Source organism: Xenopus laevis, chromosome 5L (genome assembly GCF_017654675.1).
Source record: "Xenopus laevis strain J_2021 chromosome 5L, Xenopus_laevis_v10.1, whole genome shotgun sequence".
NCBI lineage: Eukaryota > Metazoa > Chordata > Amphibia > Anura > Pipidae > Xenopus > Xenopus laevis.
Window position 1 is genome coordinate 19,148,679 of NC_054379.1, and position 19,854 is coordinate 19,168,532.

At 44.3% G+C, this 19,854-nt stretch overlaps 1 protein-coding gene across 3 annotated transcripts in view; it reads left to right on the forward strand.

Moving 5' to 3' along the window:
* Window positions 1-8,582, forward strand: part of capn13.L (calpain 13 L homeolog) — a 55,665-nt gene extending 47,083 nt beyond the window's left edge. Inside the window, exon 26 of one of the 3 annotated variants that reach the window (XM_041562066.1) lies at window positions 7,657-8,582. In XM_041562066.1, coding sequence (XP_041418000.1) covers window positions 7,657-7,683 — 27 coding nt within the window. In that variant the 3' untranslated portion in view covers window positions 7,684-8,582. 3 annotated transcript variants of the gene reach the window in all.
* The last annotated feature ends 11,272 nt before the right edge of the window (window positions 8,583-19,854 follow it).

Sequence of the window (19,854 nt, forward strand, 5' to 3'; positions counted from 1 at the left end):
GCCTACAGGTTCAGGGGGAGGTGGGAAAATGTACCACCCTCGGGACAGTGTAAACCTTTAAAATAAGTGAATGTACAATTGATGAGGGTGGTATTCTAAGCACTTTTGTCATTTACATTCATTATGTATATTTTTTTATTCAAATATGTTAAGTGATACATGTACTGTTTATATTAATGAATTTTATTACAACAGCACCACCTGCTGGTCAATTTCCCACCAGTCTGACCACCAAGTAGTCAAGGAAGTTGTCAGGAGAAAGAAAGAGGCTGCTCTGATGTTCTTCTGCTTAGGAAAAAAAATAGCAACCTTTCTAACATCTTTCCTAAGAAAATGTCAGGGAGCCGGGAGCCCCCTCTGGGGAGTAGTCCGGATCTAGGAGGAAGCCCCTCAGGAGGGATCAGGATCGTGGTATACAGGGATTAAGCAGAAAGGGTAATCGGGTTCAGGCAACAGGTCACAAGGCAGGCAGAATATAATCAAAGTCCAAAGTCCAGGCAGGGGGTCAATAGCAGGCAGAGTATCAGCGAAGTCCAGGTCCAGGCAAAGGGTCACAACAAGGAATCAGGCAGATATAAGTAGGGAAAACAGCAAGGGAACCCAGGAAACTCTCAGGGAACAGAATCCTATTTTCGGGCGCCATCTTGGCGTCTCAGGCGTCCTTTTATGTTTGAATTTGGCGCCCTTGCGCCAGCGTCAGCGCGCCTGCGACCGTCGCGCCGCGCTGACGTCACGTCGCCAGCGTCGGAACCCACGTGGGTTGACTGGGCGCCGCCATCTTGAATTCTTCGCCGCCGGGAGCGGACGCGACTCCTCGCGCTCCCGGCGGTCTTGACAGTACCCCCCCCTCACGGGGGGCCTCAGGACCACCGGGACTTGGTTTCTGGGGAAACTTGGAGTGGAAGTCTCTTACCAAACGAGGAGCATGCACATCACGATGTCCCTCCCAAGAGCATTCTTCGGGGCCAAAGCCCTTCCAATGGATGAGGTACTGAAGGGACCCTCTGGAGATTCTGGAATCAAGGATTCTCTCCACCTCGAATTCTTGTTGACCCTCCACAGAGACAGCAGGAGGAGGAGATTGGACACCAGAGAAACGGTTGGAGACGGTGGGCTTCACCAGGGAGACGTGGAACACGTTGGGGATTCTCATCTCTGGTGGGAGTTGAAGTCTGATGGCTACGGGGTTAATTATCTCTAAGATGGGGAACGGACCCAGGAACTTCGGACCCAACTTGGGAGATGGCACCTTCAAGCGAATATTCCTGGAAGAGAGCCAGACATTATCACCCACCTTGTAGGGAGGAGAGGGCCTTCTACGGCGATCCGCGAAAGTCTTGTGGACTAGAGCACACTTCTCCAGATTAGACTTGGTTGCAGCCCAAATAGCAAGCATATGGGCTGTCAGATCATCTGCAGCCGGGACGTCCGACAACACGAAGTCCTGAGGAAAGGCTTGAGGGTGCTGTCCATACACCACCATAAATGGAGACCTTCCTGTGGAGGAATGACATGCATTATTATGAGCAAACTCTGCCCACGGGAGGAGGTCAGACCAATCGTCCTGGCAAAGAGACACGTGGTTCCTCAGGAACTGTTCTAAGGCTTGGTTCACACGTTCAGCTGCCCCATTCGTCTGCGGGTGGTAGGCAGATGAAAATTTAAGTGTTATTCCCAAGTCTTTACATAGAGAACGCCAGAACTTGGCGGTAAACTGGGTGCCTCTGTCGGAGACGATCTCCACCGGGAAACCATGCAGGCGGAAGATGTACTTAATAAAGAGTTGGGATAATTCCACCGCAGAGGGTAACTTCTTCAAAGGGATGAAATGGGCCATTTTGCTGAAGCGGTCAATGACAACCCAGATCACAGTATTCCCACCGGAGGGAGGAAGTTCGACAATAAAGTCCATAGAGAGGTGCGTCCACGGACGAGAGGGAACCGGCAAAGGCTGTAACAACCCGCTGGGGCGGGAATGGCTAGGCTTAGAAGTGGCACAGACATTACAAGCAGCCACAAAGTCCTTTACATCCTTGCGGATATCAGGCCACCAGACTAGGCGCCTCAAGAGTTCAAGGGTCTTGGCCGGACCAGGATGTCCAGCTTGTCTGGAGCAGTGGGTTTGTTGCAGGATGGCCAGGCGAAGTTCTGGAGGGACGAAGGCCATGCCAATCGGAGTATCTTGAGGAGCCGAGGACTGCCCAGCCAGAATCTGGTCGGCAAATTGGGGATACAAAGAGGCAATGATCTTGACTGGTGGAATGATTGGCTCCTGCCTCTCAGGGTCACGATCCACCGGAGTGAAGCTACGAGACAAGGCATCGGCTTTCAGATTCTTGGAACCTGGGCGATAAGTCAAAACAAAGTTAAAACGGGAAAAGAAAAGGGCCCACCTGGCTTGTCTGGGATTTAGCCTCTTGAGGGACTGTATAAACTCCAGATTCTTGTGATCAGTGAAAATCTGGACAGGAATTTCAGAGCCCTCCAGGAGGTGACGCCATTCTTCAAGGGCAAGCTTGACTGCTAAGAGTTCTCGATTTCCGACATCATAGTTCTGCTCTGCGGATGAGAACTTCTTGGAGAAAAACGCACAGGGGTGCAATTTTCCATCAGTGGAGTGTCTCTGAGACAGGATAGCTCCGGCTCCGACTTCAGAAGCATCGACTTCGATGCAGAAGGGAAGTGCAGGATTGGGATGTCGGAGAACAGGAGCGGACGTGAAGGCCTCTTTCAAGGACTGAAAGGCTTCTATGGCGGATTGAGGCCACAGGCTGGGTTTACCCCCTTTCCGGATGAGGGCCAGGATAGGTGAAATGCGGGAAGAGAACCCCCGGATGAACTGTCGATAATAATTAGCAAATCCGATGAACCTCTGGATTGCCTTGGTACTCAGTGGGAGAGGCCACTCCTGGATGGCCGACACCTTCACGGGGTCCATCTCAAATCCCTCTGGAGAGATAATGTATCCTAGGAAGGGGATCTTGGATACCTCGAAGACACACTTCTCCAACTTGGCGAAGAGAGAGTTCTTCCTCAGACGAGAGAGTACCTCCTTCACCTGGGAGCGATGACTTTCAAGGTCCTTGGAAAAGATCAGGATGTCGTCCAAGTATACGACTACGAACCTTCCTAGGAGATCTCGGAACACATCATTAACAAACTCCTGGAAGACGGCAGGGGCATTGCATAGGCCGAAGGGCATAACGAGATATTCATAGTGCCCATCCCGAGTGTTGAATGCCGTCTTCCATTCGTCACCCTCCCGGATGCGAATGAGGTTGTAGGCCCCCCGGAGATCCAACTTGGAGAAAATCTTTGCCCCTTTCAGCTGGTCAAAGAGCTCGGCAATCAGGGGCAGGGGGTACCTGTTCTTCACGGTGATCTTATTCAGACCCCGATAGTCTATACAAGGCCGAAGGCCTCCGTCCTTCTTCTCCACAAAGAAGAACCCAGCCCCTGCAGGAGAGGTAGAAGGGCGGATAAACCCCCGCTGGAGATTTTCTTGGATGTACTCCTTCATAGCGGTAGTCTCTGCAGGAGAGAGAGGGTAGGTGCGCCCTCTGGGGGGCATAGCTCCTGGCAGGAGTTCAACCGGACAATCGTAGGAGCGATGTGGGGGAAGGAACTCTGCCGACTTTTTACAAAACACATCGGAAAATCCCTTGTAAGTGGAGGGCAAAGTCTTTAATTCCGCAGAGGAGACATTCACCTTCTCGAGGGGTTTTGACGGAAGGCAATGTTGCAGGCAAAATAAACTCCAACGAGAGATCTGCCCAGTGGACCAGTCTATGGTGGGGTTATGCAGACGTAACCACGGAAGACCCAATATTACTGGAGTAGAAGGACAGGGGATGATGAAGAATGAAAGTTTTTCTTGATGCAGCGCCCCAACTTGTACAGATAGTTCCGCCGTGAACTTTGTGACGAATTCAAACTCCAGGGGTTTGTCATCTATGGCGGTAATTCGCAGGGGTGAAGATAATGGAAGCAGGGGAATCTTCATGCGTTCGGCAAAAAAGGCATCCATGAAATTGCCATCCGCTCCGGAGTCGAGGAAGGCCCTTTCGAAGATAGACCTACTTGCCAGGTGAATCTGCAAAGGAAGAAGAAGTCTGCGTGAACTTTCTTGATACTTCTCCAGAGGACCTCGAGTGATGCCCCCTACATGAGAAACCTGAGACATACCTCGGGGTACAAAACTCTTGGCTTTGGCAGGACAGGCGTTGGCAAAATGGGAATGCCCACCACAGTATAAACAGAGACCTGCCATACGTCTTCGGAGTCTTTCCTGCTCGGAGAGGCGAGTCTTTCCTACTTGCATAGGTTCCTCCAAGGGGGACGTCGACACATGAGTCACAGGAACAGCGGGTGTTTGCAGAATCGGCCTTTGAAAGCGAGGGGCCAACAAGGGAGAAAATCGTCTGCTGCGCTCTCTCTCCACCTGGTGCTCTCTGAGACGAGTGTCCACTTTAATGGATAGAGCGATCAGCCCTTCCAGGGTGTCAGGAGTCTCTCTGGAGACGAGATCATCTTTGATGCGGATGGATAGGCCTTGGTAGTATACAGCCTTGTAAGCGTCATCACACCAGGAAGTCTCCGCCATCAGTGTTCGGAAGTCTATAGCATAGTCATTGACACTGCGGCTTCCCTGCCGGAGCTGCAAGAGACGGGCAGGGGCGTTCGTAACCCGACCTGGAGCATCAAAGATTAAACGAAAAGCTTGGAGAAAGTCTTTAACATCAAAAGTCAGCGGGGAATTCTTCTCCCAAAGAGACGTTGCCCACTCTAGTGGCTTGCCTTCCAATCGAGACATCACATACCCCACCTTGGAAAGCTCACTTGGAAACTGTGTGGGTTGGAACTCAAATTGAATTTGGCATTGCGTGGCAAACCCCCTGCAGGCTTGTGGGTCCCCACTGAAGCGAGGGGGAGGTGGAATGCGAGGCTCACCTGTCGGGTAGCTTGCGTTCGTAGGGGCTGCCGCCATGGGGGGATCTCCAGTAGGTGGAGCAGTGGAAGGCTCAGAAGGCACTTGAGCTAGCAGGACATCGAGTGCTTGCCCAATGCGAACCTGCTGGTTTTCGTAGTCCTCCATGCGGGATGCCAGTCCGCGGAGCGCTCGTCCGACATGAGGTGTGGCTTCCTCAGAAGGATCCATGGCCCGAAAATAATGTCAGGGAGCCGGGAGCCCCCTCTGGGGAGTAGTCCGGATCTAGGAGGAAGCCCCTCAGGAGGGATCAGGATCGTGGTATACAGGGATTAAGCAGAAAGGGTAATCGGGTTCAGGCAACAGGTCACAAGGCAGGCAGAATATAATCAAAGTCCAAAGTCCAGGCAGGGGGTCAATAGCAGGCAGAGTATCAGCGAAGTCCAGGTCCAGGCAAAGGGTCACAACAAGGAATCAGGCAGATATAAGTAGGGAAAACAGCAAGGGAACCCAGGAAACTCTCAGGGAACAGAATCCTATTTTCGGGCGCCATCTTGGCGTCTCAGGCGTCCTTTTATGTTTGAATTTGGCGCCCTTGCGCCAGCGTCAGCGCGCCTGCGACCGTCGCGCCGCGCTGACGTCACGTCGCCGGCGTCGGAACCCACGTGGGTTGACTGGGCGCCGCCATCTTGAATTCTTCGCCGCCGGGAGCGGACGCGACTCCTCGCGCTCCCGGCGGTCTTGACAGAAAAAGAACATCAAACCAGACCTCTTTCTTTGTCCTGACAACTTCCTTGACTATTTGGTAGTGAGACTGGTTGGAAATTGACCAGCAGGTGGTGCTGTTGTAACAAAATGCATTCATATTAACAGTACACGTATCCCTTAAAGGGATACTGTCTTGGGAAAAAAATTTTTTTCAAAATGAATCAGTTAATAGTGCTGCTCCAGCAGAATTCTGCACTGAAATCCATTTCTCAAAAGAGCAAACAGATTTTTTATATTCAATTTTGAAATCTGACATGGGGCTAGACATATTGTCAATTTCCCAGCTGCCCCATGTCATGTGACTTGTGCTCTGATAAACTTCAATCACTCTTTACTGCTGTACTACAAGTTAGTGATATCACCCCCCTCCCTTCCCCCCCCCCAGCAGCCAAACAAAAGAACAATGGGAAGGTAACCAGATAGCAGCTCCCTAACACAAGATAACAGCTGCCTGGTAGATCTAAGAACAACACTCAATAGTAAAAACCCATGTCTCACTGAGACACATTCAGTTACATTGAGAAGGAAAAACAGCAGCCTGCCAGAAAGCATTTCTCTCCTAAAGTGCAGGCACAAGTCACATGACTGGGGGCAGCTGGGCACAAAATGTCTAGCCCCATGTCAGATTTCAAAATGAATATAAAAAAATCTGTTTGCTCTTTTGAGAAATGGATTTCAGTGCAGAATTCTGCTGGAGTAGCACTATTACTGATGCGTTTTGGAAAAAACATGTTTTCCGATGACAGGATCCCTTTAATATCTTTGTATAAAAACAAAAAAAATTATGAATGTAAATGACACAATTTATTAGAATAGCCCCCTCATCAATTGGACATTCACTTATTTTAAAGGTTTACTTATCTCTTTAATATGGACTAGTGTCAGTCTCTATCCCAAATATGCTGTGGGCATTTTTCTTTGAGTAGAAAGAACTTTAAAGTTACAACTCTGAGAGGGAAGAGAATTCTACACTACAACATGCCAGTGTTTACCCTACCTGGGCAGATATTCATTACAGTAGTTCAGCCAATGGGAACAACCAAAACCAATGGTCAGTGTTTATCATATACTGTAAACCTCTGCATTGGGCAGCAAATTAGCATTTCTCCATCAGATCTCACCGTGGCAGTTCACTTGGGTTGTCTGCAGGTCCTATGCACAGATTTTCTGTAAAATTTGGTCAGATTCTATTTTTTTTCCACTTTGACTCTTTCTAAAAACCCTATTTGGATGAAAATTCTTAAAGGGGTGTTTCACCTTTAAGTTTACTTTTAGTATGTTATAGAATGACCAATTGTAAGCATCCTTTCAGTTGGTCTTAATTATTTATTTATTTCATAGTTTTTTTTAAAATTATTTGCCCTTTTCTTCTGACTCTTTCCAGCTTTCAAATGGGGGGTCACTGACCCCATCTAAAAAACAAATGTTCTGTATGTTTACAAATGTATTGTTATTGCTTCTTTTTATTACTCAGCGTTCTATTCAGGCCTCTCCTATTCATATTCCAGTCTCTTATTCAAATCAATACATGGTTGCTAGGGTAATTTGGACCCTAGCAACCAGATTGCCGCAATTTGCAAACTGGAGAGCTGCTGAATAAAAAGCGAAATAACTCAACAACCACAAATAATAAAAAATGAAAACCAATTGCAAATTGTCTCAGAATATCACTCTCTACATCATACTAAAAGGTTAATTTCCATCAGTTTTGAACCATTTCTGTTTTCATTATTTAATTTCTGATTATTTAAATGTTAATTTAAAATATATATTGGTAAAATATATATTTATTTAAATGTTCCATGGGAGGCGTAAGGGTTGTTTTTGCAAATGAGTGAAACGTTATGTAAATTTTCATTCTAATGTGATTTCAAGTCTCACTATGCCTGTACAGAGGATACATTGGAATTTTGGGAATTGTTGGGATTATTATTGATTTTTACTCTTTTCTTATGTTCCAGTGGATGCAGATAATAATGTCCAGTTGACATCAATCGAAGCCCCTTGTAGCTGGTTAGAATTTTTGGAATTTGGAACAGATTTATGATGATCTCATGGTGACACATATCCACTCACATAACAACGGACGACGGAGAATTTTTAGGAAAGATACTTGGGGGGGATTTTTTCCCCTTGTTCTGTGCAGCGTCAGGATGAAACATGACAATTATAGTTGGGTTCTTAAGATTACAGCGTGTGCCTGGCTTGCTGGACATTTTATCTGCACATATGCGCTCACTGTGAAAGTCAATTTCAGGGCCAATTTCAGGGTTAAATGAGCAGGGTTAAATACACGGAATTAACTGTAAACTATAAATTCAATTTAAAAAAATTGCTGTTTGCTTTTGTAGTTTGGTCTCTGGATCAGTCACTGGGCCTCTCCATCGTGTGTTATTTGTATAAGGGGTAATGGACCCCCTATTTCAGGTAAATATTAAAGATTTGCTGCAATAGCACCAGCTGCCAGCAGATGGCAATGTTCACCAGTTCAGCTTGACAGAAGGAAGAGAAGACTGAATCCGATTCTGCATTAGTTATATCTAAAAGAGAAGTTGCTGTGGGCACAAAATCATTTTGTTGGTTGTAAATAAGTCTAATTCACTGTTTTGCACACACTTGGGGCACACTCACTGCTTTCCACTCACTCACACCCTTTAGAAACCGATGAACATTGGTGTCCAGTCTTTTAGCTGTTTGTGCTCAGACTGCATAGAGCTGTGATAGAGCAATACTGCCCTCTAGTGACCAGCTGTATGGACACAGCCTGCAGTTAAAAGCTGGACACTCAAACATTGGGTCTCTGTGAGCTCCAGCATCAGATAATTCAAGTAATAATACTAATACAGGTATGGGACCTGTTATCCAGAATGCTCAAGGGTTTTCCGGATAACAGTTCTTTCCATAATTCGGATCTTCATACCTTAAGTCTACTAGAAAATCATGTCAACATTAAATAAACCCAATAGGCTGGTTTTGCTTCCAATAAGGATGAATTATATCTTAGTTGGGATCAAGTACAAGCTACTGTTTTATTATTACAGAGAAAAGGGAAATCATTTGGATAATTTGGATACAATGGAGTCTATGGGAGACAGTCTTTACGTAATTCAGAGCTTTCTGGATAATGGGTTTCCGTATAACGGATCCTGTACCTGTAATTGCATTTTTCTAAGAATTAAATTGTTTCATTACAGGCATCTGAAAATTGCCTTAAATGTTCCCATATCTGAAATTTGGGAGGCTGGCACTCAATCTGTCCTTTCTTCCTTTTATATACAAGCAAAAAGAGCAGTCTAAAGGGATATATTTGAACCGGAGCTTCTACCCTGGGCCCTGCTGTTTGCTGGGAACCCACAACTACAGCCATTGTATTAGAGTATGTGCAGATACCCTGCAATTTTTTAAAGGGGAACTAAAACCTTTAAAAATAATGTGGCAAGAAAAGCATCTAAAACAGAGGGGCACATTTACTTTGCTCGAATGAAGGAATAGAAGAAAAAAACGTTGAATTTCGAACTTTTTTTGGGCTACTTCGACCATCGAATTGGCTACTTCGACTACGACTTTGAATTTGAATTCGAACTTAAAATCTTCGACTATTCAACCATTCGATAGTCGAAGTACTGTCTCTTTAAAAAAAACTTTGACCCCCTACTTCGCCACCTAAAACCTACTGAGGTGCAATGTTAGCTTATGGGGAAGGTCCCGATAGGCTTTCTAACAATTTTTGGGTCAAAGAAAAATCGTGCGATCGATGGATTAAAATCCTATGAATCGAAGGATTTAATTGATTTTTTGTTCGATCAAACTATTTGCGGTAAATCCTTCGACTACGATATTCGAAGTCGAAGGATTTACATTCGGAAGTCGAATATCGATATTCGACCATATGTAAATCTACCCCAGAATGTACTGCACCAGCCCAAAGATTCAGCAGCCTTATAATGATTCAGCACTTTAATGTTGCCCCCAGCAGTTCCCCATCTTGGATCTTGTTGGGCATCTTTTGTGTGTCAGTGACACTGCACATGCTCAGTGAGCTCTGGGCTGCTGGGGAGAAGCAAAGTTTAGGGGATTAAAGAATAAAGGAAGAATCATAGAGGAATTATGATTCAATTCTGATGCAGTCTGCACTGGTTTCTATGTTGCCATGTAATGTGAATGAATTCATTCCTAATCAGCATTGTATTGTGAGTGTTATATTGTATATATACTGAATATTGTGAGCAAGGCCATATTTACTCACCTACAGTAGAATGCCCATTTTACGTTTTTCAGGGACCAGAAAAAAATGGTGTAAAGTCCAGAAAAATCAGGGAAATGTATTACGCATAATACATAGGTGGGTCACAAAACAACAATGTAAAATGAGGGAAAACAGGGATACTGTCATGGGAAAAACATTTTTTTTTCAAATGAATCAGTTAATAGTGCTGCTCCAGCAGAATTCTGCACTGAAATCCATTTCTCAAAAGAGCAAACAGATTTTTTTATATTCAATTTTGAAATCTGTCCCAAGTCATGTGACTTGTTCTCTGATAAACTTCAATTACTCTTTACTGCTGTACTGCAAGTTGGAGTGATATCACCCCCTCCCTCCCCCCCCCCCAGCAGCCAAACAAAAGAACAATGGGAAGGTAACCAGGTAGCAGCTCCCTAACACAAGATAACAGCTGCCTGGTAGATCTAAGAAAACACTAATAGTAAAAACCCATGTCTCACTGAGACACATTCAGTTACATTGAGAAGGAAAAACAGCAGCCTGCCAGAAAGCATTTCTCTCCTGAAGTGCAGGCACAAGTCACATGACCAGGGGCAGCTGGGAAATTGACAATATGTCTAGCCCCATGTCAGATTTCAAAAATGAATATAAAAAAATCTGCTCTTTTGAGAAATGGATTTCAGTGCAGAATTCTGCTGGAGTAGCACTATTAACTGATTCATTTTGAAAAAATTTTTTTCCCATGACAGTATCCCTTTAAATCGGGATGTAAAATGGGGATCTACTGTATAACAGAGCTTTAAACCAGGGGTCCCCCACTGCCGGGTTGCGGCCCAGTACCGGGCCATGGACAGTCTTGAACTGGACCACCGGAGCTCCCGAATTAAACAATTTAATGTCAATTCAAACACCTGCAGGTTAAAGTATATGTATCCAATAATAATTACAACTGAATTGTTACAAAGTTGAATACGTTGTAGCTTTTGCATCCACTTTGTGCACCTCAAGTTAACCAGTTCAGATGGCAGACAAACTCAGTATGATAAAACTTCACTAAAAAACACGCTGACAAATACAAGAGGCTCACTACTATAATGCCTCATCGTGAGTAGCGCTGGGCCGTGTCCATAAAACAACAGTTAGTAAAAATACACAGAGTGGATCAGCGGTGTAAAGTCAATAATTATCGCCATATTTAATCTCAATTGCTGCTATATAAACTAGTAAGGTGAATAAATCAAAGGGGTGTAAATAACTTATGCAAAACAAGAAAAGTTATAACAAAACTCAATCTTAAAATTAAAAATATACTCTTTATTCAAACATCATATTAAAAAATAGGCAAACAGACCACATGGTATTCCGCCATACGCGTTTCATACCCCCTAGTACTTATTCATAGGCATGCCTGTGAATAAGTACCTGGGGGTATGAAATGTGCAAGGCAGAATACCATGTGGTCTGTTTGCCTATTTTTTAACATGACTTTTGAATAAAACGGTGTGCTTCGTTTTCCGAAGTCGCCCGAAGTTGCCTTATTAGGAAGTCTTATCCCACCGGAGATTTACATTCTAGCCGGCGGGAAGGCAGGGGAGTCAGTTCGGGGAGAAGAAGAGATTTGTCGTGGGGCGACTTATCTCCCCAAATTGCAGCGTGTGTCTCTGCCCTACAAGGAATGAATAATGTTGCAGCACAAGGTCGGGAAAGGTAAATTCAGTCTCCCCACCCCGAGGCGCCGTCACAATCGCTGCTGATTAGCCTCCCAACACCAGGACTGGCTTTGAATAGGTTTAGATTAATCTAAATTTCCAGTCGCGCTTCCATTTAGCCAAATCCATGTCAGTCGCTAATCAACCAGAGCTAATTAAAAAAGACAGTATCAGAATCAAACAAGTGAATGGCTGCTACTCATCACATGACTTCGCATCTCCTTCAGGGTTGTCTATTTTGCATCAAATCACAGCCTCTATTGTTGGCTCTTATGTGCGAGCTCTTGAGCCCGGGTGCTAATGGGAGTCAGAGCTGTATGAGAACATTGTGCACTTAAATAAAAGCCGTGTGACTCACAGAAATGGTGGGGGATTGTCGGACTGACTACGAGCACTCAAGTACTTTACCTTATGTGCCCTGAGCAGAGGGTCCTTACAGAACAATAAAGCAAATATCTCAATGGCGAAGGCTAGAGAAATTCTGAATTAGAAGTGTTGCAGCTGTAACATAAAAGCTGTACTGAGTCCAGTGGTCACAGCAAGCGATGTATGTGTCCTGCCTAAAGAGTCACAAGACTCCGCTCATGGCTCACCTCCCACTGTCACTAGGGTTGCCACCTTTTCTGGAAAAAAATACCGGCCTTCCTATATATTTATCTTTTTTCCCTATTAAAGGACAAGGAAAGTCTAAAATAGTATAAGGCTAGAAATGCTGTATTTTGTATACTAAATATAAACATGAACTTACTGCACCACAAGCCTAATCAAACAAATGACTTATGCTTTCAAAGTTGGCCACAGGGGGTCACCATCTTGTAACTTTGTTATACATCTTTGCAAGACTAAGACTGTGCACATGCTCAGTGTGGTCTGGGCTGCTTAGGGATCGTCATAAACAAAGCTGCTTGAGTTCTGCATGGCTGGGAAGTAAGGCGGGGGCTCCCCCTGCTGTTCATAAGTATGATTGTTTCCCTGCTCAGTAGTTAGGGACCATCTGACAATTCCTATCCACAGCAGTAAATGAAGGGAGAATTTCACTGCATACAGTCAGGTTTCTTATAAAAACAGTACACATTTTTCAATTAAAGTATATTGGAGATAGGTTTGTTTTTCATGAAAGAAAGTAAAAATGGGATTTTATTTTTTTGCCTTTCCTTGTCCTTTAAGAAAATTGGGACCAACCATCATTTTTAACGGCCAGGCCTGTAAAATACCGGCCAGGTGGCAACCCTAACTGTCACCCCTACTTGAATTGAAACGTTTTTTAATTAGGTGATAGTAACTGGCCCAACATTTCATGTCACAGTTGCGCCAGCACTAACACAATGGCCCCAGCCACTAGCAATATATGACACACTTACACCTGCATTTCATGACACAGTGGCCCCAGCAATAACACAGTGGCCCCATACCCTAGCAACATATAACACAATGGTCCCAGTTTCAATAATAACACAGAGGCCGCAGCCCCATATATTATATATGACACAATGGTCCCAGGTATTTCATAACACAGTGGCCCCAGCCCCTAGTAATAAATTACATATTAACCCCAGTATTTTATGACCGAGTGGCCCCAGCAATAACACAATGGCCCCAGCACCTACCAATATATGACACAGTTACCCCTGAATTTTATGACACAGTGGCCCCAGCATTAATACAGTGACCCAAGCAACATATGACACAATAGCCCCAGTTGTCATAATAACACAATGGTCCCAGCAATATCACAGTGGCCCCAGCCCCTAGCAATGTATGACACAATGATCCCAGTATTTCATAACACAGTGGCCCCAGCCCCTCGCAATATATGACACATTAACCCTCCATTTCATGGCACAGTGACCCCAGCCCCAACATTTCATGACAGACGACCCTACTTACCCCAACATTTTACAATATAGTGCACCCATCATGCCTTTCTCTCAGCAGAGGGAGGGTCTGGGCAGAGCTCTACATCTACTGTACCTCGGTGACTACCTTTTCTCTATCTCCCTTTTATATTCTTTTGTTTGAATTGGGATTTGTTTCTGCTATCAGTCTGAATCCCACGGTGAGTTGATTGCATGAGGAAATTGTATATCAGATAGAAAACATATATATTAGAAAAACACAGCAGTTATTTGGATTTTTATTTTATTATCACAACTGCCATTCCCTTCTGACGTGCCCAAAATATTAAGCTCTACAACCCTATTAATAGAATGGAACAAAGTGGGTCACGTCTGACTTCTATAGACACAGAGTAGTAATCCTGATCCTTGTTCCATTGAGTGGGGTGAGTCTCTTTTTTTGGCCACAAAGGATTTGGGACTGTAAGTAGGACCTACAGCAATGCTCCTGCCCAGAACTCTTATGTCATCATCGAATTTAACCCTTTTTGCCAAAAATTCACCACCGGCAAAAATTCACTGAAATGCATTAAAATCTGAGGATGACAAATTTTTTTTGGACGCGCAGGGAATTTTTTTGACGCGCAACATGTTTTTTCTCACGTTGAAGTCTATAGGCATCATTTCCACAGCGAAACGCGGCACAAAAAACGCTCATGCCTAATCATCTGTTTCAATAACCTCATAACAGTTCTCAATACTATCTGCTCATTCTCCTGCTGCTGGTTCCGCCATCTCTGTGCATACAGGATCTTCCCACTGACTGGATATAAACACAATGGTATATTTCTAGAAATTTTTTATTTCTGACAATTTTTGGGCCACAAATTACCTGAGCTAAAAAAAAAAACATTTCAGCTAATTTTGCTGTACAAAGTGTTTGAAGGCAGCTCTCATGTCAGCAGCAATAACGTATTTACAGAACCTGTTCATCGCAGGCGTCAACCTTTCTATTCCACAATGAAAGGAGTTTGATTGTCAGCTCCGCTCCATTCACTTGCTAATTCAGGATAATGGCAGGCAGAACATGTGTTTAACACACGAGAATGGAAAGGTCAAAGTTATTCCAGGTTCTGGAAGCTTTTTCTGTCCATTATCTTTACAAAACCCGCAAGGAAGGGCTGGAAGATAACGGCAATTATGTGTCATGTTCCAACATTAGCGCAAATTACAGGCACATCTCATCCACTGACTTGTACTTCATGAATTTGCCAGTCAAACTGTGTGCTGAACAGTCTGATCTGTGCGTCGGCTCTGAGTTTCATAGTGATGGAATTTACAGTCTATAGGGGCTGCGGCATATTTTTATGGAGTAGAATCTAAGCACAAGAGGCTCTTAATACCAAAATGTTACTATAAGCACCACATCTCCCTACTATACCTGCTATCCCACAGCCACACTCCCTTCCCAGAGACTATTATCCCACTGTACTATAGGCACCATCTCTCCCTACTATACCTGCTATCCCACAGCCACACTCCCTTCCCAGAGACTATTTATCTCACTGTTACTATAGACACCATCTCTCCCTACTATACCTGCTATCCCACAGTCACACTCCCTTCCCAGAGACTATTATCCATGTTACTTAGACACCATCCCTACTATACCTGCTATCCCACACACCAGAGGACTTTATCACTGTTACTACCATTCTCTGCTATCCCACAGTCACACTCCTTCACTATTATCCACTGTTACTATAGACACCATCTCTCCTACTAATCCTGCTATCCCACAGTCACACTCCCTTCCCAGAGACTATTATCCACTGTTACTATAACCATCTCTCCCTACTATATGCTGATATCCACAGTCACACTCCCTCCCAGAGACTATTATCCACTGTACTATAGACATCTCTCCTACTATACCTGCATCCCACAGTCACAGTCCCTTCCCAGAGACTATTATCCCACTGTTACTATAGGCACCATCTCTCCTACTATACCTTTCTATCCCCAGTCACACTCCCTTCCCAGAGACTATTATCCCACTGTTACTATAGGCACCATCTCTCCCTACTATACCTTCTATCCCACAGTCACAGTCCCTTCCAGAGACTATTATCCCACTGTTACTATAGCACCATCTCTCCCTACTATACCTGCTATCCCACAGTCACACTCCCTTCCCAGAGACTATTATCCACTGTTACTATAGGCACCAGATACCATCCCACCTACTATATATGAGCTATATCACCATCTCTATACCTGCTATCCCACAGTCACACTCCCTTCCCAGAGACTATTATCACTGTTACTATAGACACCATCTCTCCCTACTATACCTGCTATCCACAGTCACACTCCCTTCCCAGAGACTATTATCCACTGTTACTATAGACACCATCTCTCCCTACTATATCTGCTATCCCACAGTCAACCTCCCTTCCCAGAGGACTATTATCCCACTGTTACCCATCTCTCCCTACTATACCTTCTATCCCACAGTCACACTTCCCAGAGACTATTATCCCACTGTACTATCACATCTCTCCCTACTATACCTCTATCCACAGTCACACTCCTTCCCAGAGACTATTATCCCACTGTACTATAGGCACCATCTCTCCCTACTATACCTTCTATCCCACAGTCACAGTCCCTTCCCAGAGACTATTATCCCACTGTTACTATAGGCACCATCTCTCCCTACTATACCTGCTATCCACAGTCACCACTCCCTTCCCAGATACTATTATCCACTGTTACTATAGGCACCATCTCTCCCTACTATACCTGCTATCCCACAGTCACACTCCCTTCCCAGAGACTATTATCCCACTGTTACTATAGACACCATCTCTCCCTACTATACCTGCTATCCTACAGTCACACTCCCTTCCCAGATACTATTATCCACTGTTACTATAGGCACCATCTCTCCCTACTATACCTGCTATCCCACAGTCACACTCCCCTTCCCAGATACTATTATCCTACTGTTACTATAGGCACCAGGTAGACAGGATGGTGCCTTTGAGACCTGGAGCCAAAGACCAATAACTTCAGTCAACTTGCCCTTGAGCTGGTATTGATCTATGGGTGTAGAAGACTCTGGTACTTTTACCTTTTTCTGCATGATTGTGGAACATGACTGTGGAACATGAGAAAGATGAACAGACAGTAGCTTGTTTGCTCTTCTGTATGATGAAGTACCCCAAATCGTCTGAAGTTATTCCCGTTGCTGCCTATTGCCCCCTGCAATGATACTACATGCTTAGAATACTATTGATCTACACCGCCTTGTGTTGCCATCAGACTCAGAATCATTACTTTCACTGGCCAAGTCTTTATTGACCAAATGAAATAGACGAGGTCCCTCGGCTTAATTTAATTAGATAATGAGCCATTGATTAGCACTTGCTGCACCTGATCATATTCTCTATTGAAGCACAGGCAGAATTCCCCAGGTCAATCGATCTTAATAATGACCATTTCATTTGCTTGGAAAAGCTTTTTTTAAGCACTAACTATAAACGTTTGTCAATCATATCATGTACGTACATCCCATGCAGAGACATGTCTGTCTGTCGTTTTGGAATCAGTGAAATTTTTTAATAACTATAATACAACTTGCACCAGGTCTAGTAACCCATAGCAACTATCCGGACGGTTGCTTTCCTGCTTGCCTTGATTGCAGTGGATTAATTAAACCAAAGATTTTTTTGCATATTTTTTTTAATTTTTAATATTAGTCGTATTAGATGGGAAGCCTTAAAGATTGGGGACCCCTGCTCTATGGGAATGGTATGTGCAACATTTGTGTGTATTATAGCACAACTGCAACTGTGTTTGTAAATGACCCCTTAGTATGTTTTTGTCGATTACATACTTGCTGGAGCTTAGAGAGAATATGGATCAGTAGAGGAGTAAGCCAGTCCTCAAACAGTTCATCCTTGTCTGGGGGTATTGAACTCCCCATATTCCCCAAGTCTATGGGGAACATATGACACCCTATTGTCCTTTATCTGAATGCCCAGTGCAATTAAATGGTGAACAAGTTACATGCCCCCCCCAGCATTGAACCCGACAACCAGATCTGTCTATGCCTTGAGTGAGCCCTGAATGAGCCTTGAGTGAGCCCTGAATGAGCATTGAGTGAGCCTTGAGTGAGCCTTGAGTGAGCCTTGAGTGGCATTGCAGACATCACACTATTAACCCACCCTAAAATAAAGGGTTAAAAATATATATATTCAGGGGACATAGTTTAATGGCTAAAATGTTGATTATGTGCTGTATCTGAGGCTTTTATATGTAGCCTCTGCATTTGTTTGGCCAATAGATGTCAGCCTTCAGCTATGGAAACACAAAGCAGTGTCTTCTCTAAGGGCTCTTACACACGGCCGTTTTTGCCTGCGCTCCCCTGCGTTTCGCTTTCTTCTGTTCAGCCGCAGGGGAGCGCAGGAGTAGACGCACTCAATTATTTTGAAGGGGGCTGCACTCACACAGACGCATGTAAGCTACAAACGCAGGTTGGGACGCAGCATGTTGCATTTCACTTGAATTTGCCGCTTACATGCATCTGTGTGAATACAGCCCCCTTCACAATAACTGAGTGCGTCTACTCCTGCGCTCTCCTGCGGCTGAACAGAAGAAAGCGCAACGCAGGGGAACGCAGGCAAAAACGGCCGTGTGTAAGAGAATTAATACTGAGCTTTCTATAACTCACATTCATGTTATAATCACAGCGACGAGTATAAAAACTCCACTTCTGGTTTTTATTTCAATTTCTTTTGATTGATGTAGAAAAGAAATAAATGTTTGGATATTTTCTATTTAACGTTTATTTCAGCTTTCAATGTGCTATGGGGGCTGCGGGTTGTACCTGCTGCTATTACATGCTATGTATCAACACTGGTGACATTTTTGGCATGTATGGATGGATGTGCATCGAAATTCCCCATTTTGCCATCGTCAAATATTTTCAGGAGACCAGTGGAAAGTTTGCCTGAAACAAATGTCGGTAAACGTGTATTTTGCACATAAAAAAGCTGCAGTGAATAAACATCAAATCTCAAATATCCAATGTGTTTCAAAATTTTACCGCAGTTTTGCAAATTTTTTGCTCTTCGCTAATCAACACTGGCACAAAATTAGCTTCCTTTCATAAATCAAGAGAAAATGCACGTGGGGGTCAGTATGGGCTCCTACTCTCAGTATTTACACCAGAGCCGTATAGAGGAATGTAGGAACCTATAGACCTGAGCTGTGAGAAGAGGAGGTGAGTCCAGCACTGCAAGTGACCAATGGAATTTGGGGTGGAGAAAAATTCAGAAAATCTGTAGTGTAAATCAGCACAAAGTCTGTATCGTTAACCAGCACTACCTATATTTCACAGCAACGTTTATCCTGGTTCTGTAACTCATGGTAACCAATCAGATGTTTGCTTTCTGTATCCAAAATGTGACTGACCATTAAAAACTAACTATGGATTGGTTGCTACAGGCTATACTCCTATGTGATGCTTTTTGGGGTTGAGTCAAATCAGCAATATTGAGAGGTAAATGAGGTATTTGCCCCATTTGAGCATCGTGAAGACCAATACAGTCCTCAAGCCAATGATTGGATCCCATGGGCAGCCAGTGTAGACCTCTTAGTTGACTATGTCTGATGTGCTCCTTGGCTGGCAGGGGTTTTCACCTGGACCCACCAATCTATGACCTGTCCCAGTCAGATATAAATAGGGAAGGACATAATTTTGGACCCATACACAGGACCTGACCAAGACTGGGTCAGCACCATTAACAGCTGATGTATGGGCAATGCCAGACTGGGTCAGAGGGACACTGGGAAAAACCCCGGTGAACTTCACCAAACCCAGGCCAACTTCCCCGCCCACACCATCCCCTCTCCCCAGATCACATCTGCAAGGATTGAAGCATGCAGTGCATGTATGTGGGGGGGTGGGGGACTGTGCAAGTTTGGACGTCTTGCCCTTCAGTTCATGGAGGGCTCTTGAAGTCCCAGTTCTGATGGGTCCGATGCCCCAGTATGGGCATCTTTACTTGATTGATACTTGATTGATACTATGCCACATTTTTTTGAACCAGCAGTGGAAATGCCAGTGATCTGTTGGATTATGTCCATACAGTTTAGGTGTATGATGTATTTGAAGACTTTTAAGGGGTTGTTTACCTTTAAATTAACTTTTAGTTTGTTATAGAATGGCTAATTCTAAGCAACTTTTCATTTGGTCTTCACTTATTCTTTTTCATAGCTTTTGCATTATTTGCCTTTTTCTTCTGACTCTTTCCAGCTGTCAAAAATGGGGGTCACTGACCCTATTTAAAAACAAATGCTCTGTAAGGCTACAAATGTATTGTT